Source organism: Ambystoma mexicanum, chromosome 3p (assembly GCF_040938575.1).
Source record: "Ambystoma mexicanum isolate Mex_15411 chromosome 3p, UKY_AmexF1_1, whole genome shotgun sequence".
Taxonomy (NCBI): Eukaryota; Metazoa; Chordata; class Amphibia; order Caudata; family Ambystomatidae; genus Ambystoma; species Ambystoma mexicanum.
The window spans coordinates 783609229-783622449 of record NC_090925.1 but is presented as its reverse complement, the minus strand read 5'-3'; the positions used below and the strand labels follow the sequence as shown (position 1 = coordinate 783622449).

Genomic DNA, 13221 nt, shown 5'->3' with positions numbered 1-13221 from the left:
TCCCGGATCACGTTTTCCAGGAAGACCTTGAGCACACCGCGGGTCTCCTCGTAGATGAGGCCGGAGATGCGCTTGACTCCGCCACGGCGGGCCAGGCGGCGGATGGCGGGCTTGGTAATGCCCTGGATGTTGTCTCGGAGCACTTTCCTGTGCCTCTTGGCGCCGCCCTTGCCGAGACCTTTCCCTCCTTTGCCGCGTCCAGACATGTCCGCTTCTGCTGCTGCTCTGCTCGTCACAAGGGAGCTGGGGCTGTGTGTGTGGTGGCCGACGGGAATCGGCTGCTTATATGGACAGAGGGCGGGCCATGGGGGTGGAGGGCGGGGATCGCGCGGCAGCCGTCCGCTCCAGTGTGCACATGCGCAGCATTTCAAAATCAAAATGCCCGCGCTTTCCAGCCGTTACACCGGCTGGCCTTTGTTCTCTCCGAACTCGGTAAAGCAGGAAGGCGCTTGATTGTCAGCCCTTTAATGTAGAAACGTAGCTGCGCTTCTGAGAGAGGGCGCGCACGAACACACACACACACCACCCCTTCCTCCAATTAAGCCCTGTGTACTCACTCCCACCCTTTCCAGCTGTGCCTCACAGTCCGGTGTGCCGCATTCGCGCCCTACTTTGCCCATGCACCCAGAAAGCTGCATGGGTATCGGGAGCATGCGATCAGCCCAAAGGGGTTTTGCACATACTCTGTTGTAGTGTAGAGAAGTGGTGGCGCTGCTGTCAAGGTACTGAGCTCTTTGTCTGAGTGTGTGAGCGGCTCTTACAAGAGCCTTTGTGTTTTTTGTTTTGTTTTTGGGAGAGTGTGTACCTTGGGCTTGTTACTTGCTGGCTTTGCCCCCTGCCTTGTGGCCCTCGGTCTTCTTGGGCAGCAGCACGGCCTGGATGTTGGGCAGGACACCGCCCTGGGCAATGGTGACCTTGCCCAGCAGCTTGTTGAGCTCCTCGTCGTTGCGGATGGCGAGCTGCAGGTGTCTGGGGATGATGCGGGTCTTCTTGTTGTCCCGGGCGGCGTTGCCGGCCAGCTCCAGGATCTCAGCAGTCAGGTACTCGAGCACGGCAGCCAGGTACACCGGGGCTCCGGCTCCCACGCGCTCACCGTAGTTCCCCTTCCGCAGCAGCCTGTGCACACGGCCTACTGGGAACTGCAAGCCTGCCCGGGAGGAGCGAGTCTTTGCCTTAGCACGGGCCTTCCCTCCTTGCTTTCCTCGTCCAGACATGATGCGTTGCTCGTTCAACGTTCAAAACGAAAGTAATGAGCCTGGGAGGGCCGGCATATAAAGACACGGTGGAGCTCTCTCATTGGACGAAACCTAGGCTCTGTGTGAACATCCATTGGAGGGGGAGACTACTCCTGCCAACCAACCAATCAGAGCTCTGTGCCGGGCACACAGACACGGAAGAGCTGCAGAACCAAAGGGGCCAATGGCGAGCAGGGACTGGCAGCAGCTGATTAAGCACAGGCAGCCTACAAAAGAGAGGGGAGGGGTGCGGTTATTTACTCATTTCTTCCGCTCCTCACAGCGTGATCGTTCGCGGCAGACAATGCCTGAGCCAGCCAAGTCCGCCCCAGCGCCCAAGAAGGGCTCCAAGAAAGCGCTCTCCAAGCCGCCCAAGAAGGACGGGAAGAAGCGCAAGAGGTGCAGGAAGGAAAGCTATGCCATTTACATCTACAAGGTGATGAAGCAGGTGCACCCTGACACCGGCATCTCTTCCAAGGCCATGGGCATCATGAACTCGTTTGTCAATGACATCTTCGAGCGCATCTCCGGGGAAGCCTCCCGCCTGTGCCACTACAACAAACACAGGACCATCACCTCCAGGGAGATCCAGACCGCAGTGCGACTCCTGCTGCCAGGCGAGCTGGCCAAGCACGCTGTGTCCGAGGGCACCAAGGCCGTCACCAAGTACACCAGTGCCAAGTGAGGCCACAGTTCCCAGCAGCAAAAAACCCAAAGGCTCTTTTAAGAGCCGCTCACCACCTCCACTCAAGAGCTCGCATGCTTTGCCTAGCAAGCCCCGCTTTATTCCATCCCCGGAAGACATAAGGGCAATGGTCTCAAATAGGGACTTCGGCGTAAGCAAATTAATGCTCTGCGCTGCGGCAGGAGTCACGCTCCCTACTTGACACATTCGCTGGGCTGGGAGGGAAAGCTCTGGGGACAGAGCGCAATGTGCAGGACAGGCACTGCCAGGGAAGCGCTCGCAGCAGACCCCTCTGTCCCCGAGCTCGACAGGGAGCCAGTACCGCACCGTTCGGTTTGCGGGTGGGGGGGGCGGCGGGCGGAGAACCGGCCGTTAGCGCACAACGCTTAGAAGTGGTTGTGATCCAGCATCAAGGCAGGCGCTATAGAAACCGTGATGTGTAGGGGGGGGGGGGCGTCTTCAGGTTCAGAGATCTCTGTGGGGAGGTGGGGGGGCCGGCCTCGGGTTAAGAGATGGCTGTGCTCCGGCTAAGAGGCACAAGCCATCGCATCTAATCCGACCGCCACAAGAGCACAAATTGAAAGCAATATGAAGGTGAGGCAAAGCTGGTCGCCAAAGCGCCCTGACATGCATTTTGGGGGCTCGCAGCGGTGGGGTGTGGCGGGTTGCGTTGACTTGGACGCCAGCCGCAGGGCGTTTCATTCAACACATGCCAAGACAGGCAGTGGCAACTGGAGCGTTGGCATGTTTGCCTTGGGTTTGAGAGACAACCTAGCTGCCTGTGCAGTGAAGAGAGGCGCCTCGAGAGGCAGAGTTGAGCAGCTCTTGTGTGTGACAATGTGTCGGCTCTTAAAAGAGCCTTTGTGGTGGTGGGTCTTGCTGCCGGTGCCCCTCAGGCCCTCTCGCCTCGGATGCGGCGGGCCAGCTGGATGTCCTTGGGCATAATGGTCACTCTTTTGGCGTGAATGGCGCAGAGGTTGGTGTCCTCAAAGAGCCCCACCAAGTAGGACTCGCTGGCCTCCTGCAGGGCCATGACGGCGGAGCTCTGGAAACGCAGGTCGGTCTTGAAATCCTGTGCGATCTCCCGCACAAGGCGCTGGAAGGGCAGTTTGCGGATGAGCAGCTCGGTAGATTTCTGGTAGCGCCGTATCTCCCGGAGGGCCACGGTGCCCGGCCGGTAGCGGTGAGGTTTCTTGACACCGCCAGTGGCTGGTGCGCTCTTGCGGGCAGCTTTGGTGGCCAGCTGCTTGCGAGGTGCCTTGCCTCCGGTGGACTTGCGGGCGGTCTGCTTGGTACGGGCCATGGTAACCTTGTGCGACTTACTTCCGAAGTACAATGGTCTGTCTGTGACGGCTTCAGAGAGCGCGCGGGCTGATGAAGACCCAGCTCCACTCCGATTGGCTGGGACAATAGCAGGAAACAGGTTTGAAAAAGCCCGCCAAACTCTGTGACGAGCCCGAGGCAGAACGTCGGCCCGTTGAAGGGCTGGCAGGCATCTACGTGCACAGGCACGCGCGGAACAGGAGGGCTATGATTGGACAGCCAGTCTGAGGTTTGCCAGCTATTCATTGATTCCTGTTATGATTGACAGCACGCACGCACGCACGCTCGCTCGTGTCTCTCACTTTTCTTTCTTTCTCTCTTGGGCTGAGGGGGATTTATTCATTTTATTCAGGTGGCCATTTTGTATGGCACGATAAGGGGCGGCGTGGGGTCACCTCAGAGTACGAGTCTGTGAAGCACCCAGCCTGGCAAGCAAGTGCAGAAAAGAAAGCGGACCGCGCCCCGGAAAGTTATAAAAGGAGACTCCATAGAAGTAGGTGGTTGTGGGAAAAGTTAAGAGTGGTTCTAACGAGCAACCACCTTCTCTTGACTCCCCCATCTGACACCTGATGGCAAGGCTCTCGCGTTTCCCGGGTCCATGAGTGGGAAAGCCACCCAGTTCTGTTTTTTGTTTGGAATTCTGGCACTGGTAGTGTTTCTGCATTTGAAACAGGGAAGACAAATCGACAAGACCCGCAATCCAGAGGGGGGTTAAGACAGGACTGGATGGCCTCCCCACGCGTTGGCCACTGGACATTTGAGAGTTCGGCTCATGCACTGCTTACGTCTCTCTGGCTCTCGCATATGCTCTCTCTACACTCTCTGGGCAGGCAGGATACACAACCTCTCCTTTGCCATCATAGCGATCTGAGAAACACACGTGCAGCTGCCCCCAGTCAGAGGGCCGACCAACTGCCGCATAGCGACCTTCTACAGCCATCCTCAGAGGAATGCACCAACACAGATACCCAACGGAGCGCTTTGCCCAGGGATGCAACAGTGCAGATGCGTAACTGAGTGCTTTTCAGGGGTAAAAACGGAACAGATATACAGCAGGGAGTAGGATACGGAGGGGCACCGCCATACAGGGTGGCTGGGTGGAGAGAGGCAGGTGTCGTCTAGCGAGCCAGGTGGTGCGGCGTGATTGGCCTAGGTATTGAGGGGGAGAGCGACTCCTTGAAGAGGTGCGTCTTGAGTTCTTTTCTGAATTGTGGGAGCGTGTGGGGCAAGTCTGATGCCGACGGGGAGGAGGTTCCCTGGTCTCGGGGCGTAGGCAGAGAAGGCTTGTTGTCTGGTCCTTTCCTTTTTGCAGTGGCGGATTTAAAGACTGCTCGTGTCCCAGGCTTCTGGTGGTGCGTTGTCTGCTGGAGATGCTGGGTTTCTCTGCAAGGTAGCTGGGTGACTTGAGGGCGTGACTGCCTTATAGATGATGCGGCAAGACTTGAAGGTGATTTGTGGGTGCAGTGTGAGCCAGTGAAGGTCGATGAGGGGAGGGGTGACGGGGTACCTGCGTAGAGCCTTGAGAAAGCGTGTGGCTGCATGTAGGACACTTCTCTGGGGCTCAAGGGAAGACGACGGGCGGCCTTTCCGAGGAGGGCGTTGCCCCCATCCAGGTGGGATAGGACCAGTGCTTGTACGGTGGATCTAAAGCTGTCCGGAGGGATATTGTTGGCATGCGAAATGACTCCTGCCCTACAACCTACCATCCTGCCTAGACCTACCCTGCAACCCACCATTAACGACGACCAAGGATCAGAAAAATGAGCTCGATGTGACCACATTGGTGCGTGATAGCTCCTGCCCAATATCCAATTATCCTGTAACCAACCATAAACCGCAACCAGTGAAACCGGGCCCCTGAGATGCAGTCTGCTGAGCCTAAGATTAATGGCCCTCTGCCCGAGCACACATATCTTACCCGGCTACTAGCTGTGCATCTGCCTCTGAGGGCAGCTACCGCGAAACACGACAATGTAACCCTGGAACAGTGGGCTCGTAAGAACAAAACATCCACTCCAGACGCTCACCTCTCCTATCACTATGCTCACGCTCTACTTTACACCAACACAAAATAGAGCGCAGCTATAGCCCGCGATCAATTTCGGCCTAGCTGCTCACATATACGTACTATAGCCCATGAACGCCTCAGCATCCTGCTAGAACGCAGCTATAGCCCACGAAAAGAAATCGGCCTAGCTGCACACATAAGCGTCCTACACAGGCCTCATGCCGCAGTCTCGAGAGACCAACCCCCAAACTGCACACATTCAACTGATCTCTCAATACCACCGCACCAAATGTTAGGATGCAGCTACCATCAAGCAATCGCATCAGCTGCTCCCATATTGAATGCACCCAAGCACCCTACTCTCTCGACTGACCTTTACTACGGTCTCCAAGGGGGGCGTTCAACCCACAAGCGCTTTGAGATCATACCAATGATATATAGAGCGCTATGTAAATGCCAAATAACAATGTATGATGTTGGCCTGACTGACCCGATGGCTGGAGGGAGAGAAATGGCAGCTGGGCCGGCCACTCCCGAGGAGAGGCCAGTAGTGAGTGGAGCAAATGCCATGCTCCTGGCTGTCTCAGGGAGCCTAGGCAGAGAGAGAGAGAGAGAGAGAGAGAGAGAGAGAGAGAGAAGCAACAGGCTCTGCTCCTGGGCCTCTCAGGGCCCATCAGAGAGTGGCGACCGCACTCAGCAGCGGGTGGAGCAAGGAATACGCTCCGGCCTGGCCCCTAGGCCCCGAACGGCCAGGTTCTATAGGCAGGAAAACAGGGCTGACCTACAGGCACTTGTAACTCAGAGTGTGCTGTGACCCCTGGCTTCTCGGATAACAGTGCACCGGGCGACGCGAGAGTTCTCGAGGCCTGCTCAGAGGCTTATGGGGATGGCTAGAGGGGTGTGTGTGTGCCCCCCGCTTGGTCTGCAGCTGGGTACTTCTGGGAGTTATCAGCATAATCCCGCCTTTCCCAGCCAACTCTACCTAGGCCGCAGTACCTTCTGCCGTTACAAGAGGGCATCGGGGAGCTCAGTGCTTTGGCATGAGTGCCTTAGTCTGGTTACCAGAAGGGAAGAGAGATGTGGGGGGGGGGGGGGGGGGGGGGGCAGGGAGGGAGGGGGCTTCCCATCTGCAAGGGGGTATGTATTCTCATGTAGGTAGACTTTGACGCGAAGTAAAGAGCTATCAAGTGGAATTCCTAAAGTGGACTTGGTTTCTTTTGGCGCATTGCCCCATTTACATTTCAATGGGCGCACACACAACGGGGCTGTTGGTATTTTGGCCCACGGGACCTCGAGTGCCACTGCCGCACAGGTCCACCGCACTGGCGGGGAAGCAGAGGGGTGGGCTGGGTTCAGCCTTCCAAGAAAGCGCGGTTCCATGTGATAATATGCCTGCAAAAATGTCGCCATGCAAGAATTGCGCAGTTTTTTTTGCGGCGATCTTACCCCACGGAACCTGTGGGGGACAGCCCCTGCAACCCCCATATTTTTTTCATACCATAAATAATGTCGCCTATGCTGGGGATAATATTAGCCCAATACCGAATGCGCAGCGCAAATGAGCAGCTCTGTTATTGACGGTGTGGGCGGCTCTTAAAAGAGCCTTTGGGTTTGTGCGTCGGTGCTGTGGTAGGTGTTCCTCAACCCCCGAATCCATAGAGAGTGCGTCCCTGGCGCTTCAGGGCATAGACCACATCCATGGCAGTGACCGTCTTCCTCTTGGCGTGCTCAGTGTAGGTGACGGCGTCCCGGATCACGTTTTCCAGGAAGACCTTGAGCACACCGCGGGTCTCCTCGTAGATGAGGCCGGAGATGCGCTTGACTCCGCCACGGCGGGCCAGGCGGCGGATGGCGGGCTTGGTAATGCCCTGGATGTTGTCTCGGAGCACTTTCCTGTGCCTCTTGGCGCCGCCCTTGCCGAGACCTTTCCCTCCTTTGCCGCGTCCAGACATGTCCGCTTCTGCTGCTGCTCTGCTCGTCACAAGGGAGCTGGGGCTGTGTGTGTGGTGGCCGACGGGAATCGGCTGCTTATATGGACAGAGGGCGGGCCATGGGGGTGGAGGGCGGGGATCGCGCGGCAGCCGTCCGCTCCAGTGTGCACATGCGCAGCATTTCAAAATCAAAATGCCCGCGCTTTCCAGCCGTTACACCGGCTGGCCTTTGTTCTCTCCGAACTCGGTAAAGCAGGAAGGCGCTTGATTGTCAGCCCTTTAATGTAGAAACGTAGCTGCGCTTCTGAGAGAGGGCGCGCACGAACACACACACACACCACCCCTTCCTCCAATTAAGCCCTGTGTACTCACTCCCACCCTTTCCAGCTGTGCCTCACAGTCCGGTGTGCCGCATTCGCGCCCTACTTTGCCCATGCACCCAGAAAGCTGCATGGGTATCGGGAGCATGCGATCAGCCCAAAGGGGTTTTGCACATACTCTGTTGTAGTGTAGAGAAGTGGTGGCGCTGCTGTCAAGGTACTGAGCTCTTTGTCTGAGTGTGTGAGCGGCTCTTACAAGAGCCTTTGTGTTTTTTGTTTTGTTTTTGGGAGAGTGTGTACCTTGGGCTTGTTACTTGCTGGCTTTGCCCCCTGCCTTGTGGCCCTCGGTCTTCTTGGGCAGCAGCACGGCCTGGATGTTGGGCAGGACACCGCCCTGGGCAATGGTGACCTTGCCCAGCAGCTTGTTGAGCTCCTCGTCGTTGCGGATGGCGAGCTGCAGGTGTCTGGGGATGATGCGGGTCTTCTTGTTGTCCCGGGCGGCGTTGCCGGCCAGCTCCAGGATCTCAGCAGTCAGGTACTCGAGCACGGCAGCCAGGTACACCGGGGCTCCGGCTCCCACGCGCTCACCGTAGTTCCCCTTCCGCAGCAGCCTGTGCACACGGCCTACTGGGAACTGCAAGCCTGCCCGGGAGGAGCGAGTCTTTGCCTTAGCACGGGCCTTCCCTCCTTGCTTTCCTCGTCCAGACATGATGCGTTGCTCGTTCAACGTTCAAAACGAAAGTAATGAGCGCTTGTTCTTCTTCTTGCTGATAGATTTTTATCCATCAGCGGTGATTTTTTGGATACCGAGGCTTGAGCCTCATTACTCCATCTTCTCGGGTTGAGTGTGTAGTCGTGGGTTTGTATTCTTCTTGGTCTGTGTGGTCTTGTCACAGTAGGGCTGGTTTCACTGGGTCTTCGCAGTGATGGGCCGCGGGTAGCGGTCGAAGGGGTTTGCAGTGGTGGCAGTGAGTCTTCTGATCAGGGGGTTCGGGTTCTGATCCAGTTCTTGGCAGAAGTTCTTACTCAGCTTTGCTAGATGTTCATCCAACATCTCGATGTCCAGGTCTCTGTGAAGGTCTGCTATCCTTGTGAAGATTGGAGCTCCAGATGATATCCGCAGGGCCTTGTTCTGGACTATCTGAAGACTCTTCCGGTGTCGCTCATGGCAGGTCATCCATGCTGGTGAGGCATAAGTCAGGGTTGGTCTGATGATCGCCTTGTAGACGTTGATCTTTGTCCGGAGGGGCATGGACTTGCTCTTCAGGAGTGGGTACAGCGCTGCCATCTTTCCTGTTGCCTTCTGCTGAGTATTCTCGATGTGGCTTTCCCAGTTGAGTTTGCTGTCCAGGGTCACACCGAGGTAGCGGCTGCTGCTCTCCCATTTGATGGTCTCCCCGTTGAGGCTGATGTGTGGGTGCTCCTTGATCTTCTTTCTGGTGAACAGCGTTGCAGTTGTCTTGCTGGTGTTGAGTTCTATCCGCCAGTCGCTGTACCACTTTGCGATGGTATCCAATGAAGCTTGCAGGTTCTTCGCCACTTCCTTTTCGCTGAAAGACTGGGAGATTACTGCAACATCGTCTGCATACAGTGCCAGGTTCGTCTTGTGGAGATCTGTCGGGATGTCGTTGGTGAAGAGGTTGAACAGGAAGGGTCCGAGGTTCGATCCCTGTGGCACGCCTGCTCGGATGGGATGTGAAGAGGACATCTCAGACCGCATGGCGACATGGAAGGTGCGGCCTCCCAGGTAGCTTGCAATCGTCTTCACCAGGTAGTTCGGAAATCCCAGGCCAATCATCTTGTGCAGCAGTCCCTTGTGCCAGACTCGGTCGAATGCTTTGGCTACATCCAGGAAGACGATTCCTGTGGACTTCTTGATGTTGAATCCGTGGCTGATGGTGTCCACCACTCTCAGTAGCTGATGAGTCGTTGCATGCTCCTTTCGAAATCCAAACTGTTCCTTTGCTAGTAGATTTCTTTCGGAGGTGAAGTCGCTGAGTCGAGCGAGGAGGACCTTCTCCAGGAGCTTCGATAATCCAGAAAGCAGGCTGATGGGGCGGTAGTTTGCTGGATCCCTCAGTGGTTTGCCGGCCTTTGGAAAAACGATGACCCTTGCTTCTTTCCAGGAACTCGGGAAGTGCTGGAGCCTCATGCATGCATTGAAGATCTCTGTGAGATGTTCCATTGATGCTGGTGGGAGGTTCTTGATTGCCAGGTTGGTTATTCCGTCGCTCCCCGGTGCCTTGCCGTTCGCCAGCTTTTCTGCAAGTCCTGCTACCTCAGAGCTTGTGCACTCCTTGATGTCTTCTGCTCCCAGCCCGGTTCCGTGATCTGCGAGGTACTTCTCAACTGCTTCCTCCACTCCGTCTGAGAGCCTACTTACCTTGTTCGGGGTGAACGAAGCCTCCAGTGTCTCGGCAAGGACCTCTGCCTTGTCCTTGTTGCTGCATGCAAGGTGGGTTCGTCCCTGGATTGGTGGGCTTGGCTCCTTCTTCCCAGTCAGTCGACGAGTCATTCTCCAAACCGAGTTGTCAGCCTCCTTCAGCTTGGCTGTTGCAGACTCCCACTTCTCTCCACGGTGCTGTCGGATCTGTTCCCGCAGGAGTCTTGCAAGCGTGTTGTACTTCTGCAGGAGATCAGGTGTGCGGAGCTTCTGCCACTGGCGTCGGGCGCGGTTCTTGTCGGCGATTGACTGTTGGATGCCTCTCGGTAGGTCGTAGATGGAACATCTGGTTGTCTTCTGCTTCGGAACACTGCTCTTGATTGCCTCCTGGACTGCTGTCGTGAAGTCTTCCACGGCCCTGTTGATATCATCCATGGTGCTCAGCGGGGTTGGAGTGACCATTCTGTTCAGCTCTTCTTTGAAGCGGCTCCAGTCAGCTCTTCTGAAGTTGTACTTCTCGGCCTGCTGGTAGGGTTCCATCTCATCTCCCACAGTGATTGCTACTGGATTGTGGTCCGAGGTCAGCTCCACCAGTGTTTCCAGCTCCACAGAGTGTTGCAGGTTCTTCAGTAGCACGATGTCCAGCACATCTGGGTTGTGGCTTGCTACACCTGGGTAGTGCGTGGGCTCAGTCGGGCCTGCTACCACACAGTCGTTCTTCCTGGAATACGCCAGCAGTGTCCGTCCCCTCTGGTTGGCAGTCCTGGAGTTCCAGCATCGGTGCTTGGCGTTGAGGTCTCCGCCGATGAGTGTTGGAACCGTCGAATCCAGCAAAGCATCCAGGTCTCGGAGATCCAGCTTTGCTTTCGGGGGGCAGTAGGTTGCAATCAGTCGGAGTGGTCCTGTAGCAGTCTTGACTTGTACTCCAGTGGCTTCAATGCTTCTGAGGGGTGGGAGTGCAATCTCATGGTGGTCGATCGTCGTCTTCACTATCACTGCGGTCCCCCCTCCTTTGGCTCCTGCAGGTCGGTCGGTCCGGTACACACTGTGGTTTGCCAGGCTCAGCTTCTGGTTTCCTTGCAGGTGGGTCTCTGAAAGCAAAGCAGCACTCACCTTTCTCGTTTCCATCAGGTGAAGGAGTTCGTCTGTCTTCTTCTGAATACCGTTGGCATTCCACATCACGATGGCGCAGCTGGGTCTAGATGCCATGTTGTTTTCTTCCTTCGCCCGCGAATAGGCTCAGGACGAGCCCTGCCACCATCGTCATGGTGGGGTCGATATTCAGCTCTGCAACAAAGGCTGCGATCTTCACTATGATGGTCTTCCAGTCGATTGAGCTCGCTGTTCCCTCTTCCTGTGCTGAGGTGGTTGCTTGCGGCGGGTTCGGTGGTGGATTTAGGACTCCAGCGTAGCTCAGCCCGGATGTTGTGGTTGTCTTCTGGGTCTTCGCAGGGCCATGGCCTGGTGGCGGGCGAGGAGGGTGGGTCCTCTGTGCGGCCGCTGTTGGTTTTGGCTCCTGACGATGTGCAGGTCTCTGGTTTGGTTGGCTTTGTCCGCTGCTCCTCTGAGAGTCATTTGTAGTAGTTGGTGGGTTCCGTGGAGCTTGCAGTGGTTGTTGTGGTGCCCTCCTCTGCTGCTCATCCTGTTTAGCTTTCATAAGGGCTGGGCATCCGCGGTAGCTGGCAGGGTGAGGTCCCCTGCAGTTGGCGCAGGTTGCCGGATCTGTTCGGGCTCGGGTGCAGTTTTTCGATGTGTGGTTCTCTCCACATCGCACGCAGCGTGGGTCCTGGTGGCAGAAGGCAGATGTGTGGCCGATCCGCTGGCAGTTGAAACACATGATAGGTCCTCTTCTGGCCTTCGGTGCTTCAGTGGTAACTGTACAGCTGCACAGCCGTGTGATCTTTGTCAGGTCCGCTGGTTTTCCATTGCTGGTTTGTGCAAGGGTGGCAACAAATAGCGGGAATTTCTTGTTCTTGTCGGCTGGCGAGGTCAGCTGGACAACACTCTTCACTGGGAGACCCTGTTCTGCAAGTTGATCTGTGATGTCTTCCACGCTGGCGTTAGTCGGCAGGCCACGGACCACAAACCTCTGAGACCTCACTCGCTCCAGTGGGAATGTGTAGTACTGCAGTTTCTGTACGGTGAAGGCATCTGTCACGCTCTTGTAGTCCTCTACTGTGGTGAGCGAGATCTTCATATGCTCACCATGAGGCTTGGTGGTGAAGGTTGGTTTGGCGCACAGGTGTTTCAGCATGTCAACCAGGTCCTTGTGGGTCTTCAAGCTCTTCACAAACACTGGGGGGATCCGGATCTTCTTTGGTGGTGGGGTGGTCTGCTCGTCCGCTGTGTTGTCAGGTTCTGTGGCCAGCTGTTCGTGCTCCAGAACGTCATACTTGTTGCTGGTGCTCACACCTGTTGCAGATGGTTCAGTCAGCGTCTTCTTCCACTTCTGATTTGATGCACCTGGTGACGCACTTTCACTGGTCTTTCGCTTGTGAGAGACTGGTTCGAACCCTTCCATCTCGACCTCGGTGTCCAGGAGGTGGGATGTTTCTGACATCTGGGCCATCATGATGATCAATCTAGGAGAAAAGGGGGGAGAAAATTGGAGAGAAAACAGGAAAGAATAGGAGAAAAGAGGGAGAAAATGTAGAGTGCTCTTATCAGAGCAGTTTCTTTTTAAATCCAAACAGTTCTTTGTAAGAACCAGCTCAGCAGGTGTGCCCTAAAAAGGACAGTTTTGGGGTGCACACGGTGTGCAAAAAGCTCCTTTGCAGATTGTTAGACCGACTCCTGAAGATTGCTCTTCAGTGGGGAAATCGGGCTAATCAAGCGCCACTTGCCGCCACAAGGTGGAGGCAAAGACCGCTTAAACGGCCCTTTTTGTTTAGAAAAGGCCCGGCTCACTGCAGCTGCCGCAGCATCGCCCGATGCCGCATCTCGGTACACAAGGTCTAAACAGCTGTGAGGAGCGGGAGAAAATTAGGTCCTAACAGCCGTTGCTGTTACCGCCTAATCGCTAATCAACCTCAACTCCGGCTGCCGTCCACGATGTGCATCCCGCCAACAGAACAGCAACCGTAATCAAAAGTAATGAGCCTGGGAGGGCCGGCATATAAAGACACGGTGGAGCTCTCTCATTGGACGAAACCTAGGCTCTGTGTGAACATCCATTGGAGGGGGAGACTACTCCTGCCAACCAACCAATCAGAGCTCTGTGCCGGGCACACAGACACGGAAGAGCTGCAGAACCAAAGGGGCCAATGGCGAGCAGGGACTGGCAGCAGCTGATTAAGCACAGGCAGCCTACAAAAGAGAGGGGAGGGGTGCGGTTAT

The 13221-nt window shown here is 56.1% G+C and overlaps 1 protein-coding gene across 1 annotated transcript; it reads right to left on the bottom strand.

Moving 5' to 3' along the window:
• Positions 1-2442: 2442 nt before the first annotated feature.
• LOC138580872 (histone H3) lies at positions 2443-3245 on the bottom strand. The gene has a single exon (XM_069651759.1). The coding sequence runs from the start codon at positions 3221-3223 to the stop codon at positions 2813-2815; it is 411 nt and encodes a 136-aa protein (XP_069507860.1). The 5' UTR covers positions 3224-3245; the 3' UTR covers positions 2443-2812.
• Between the last annotated feature and the right edge of the window lie 9976 nt (positions 3246-13221).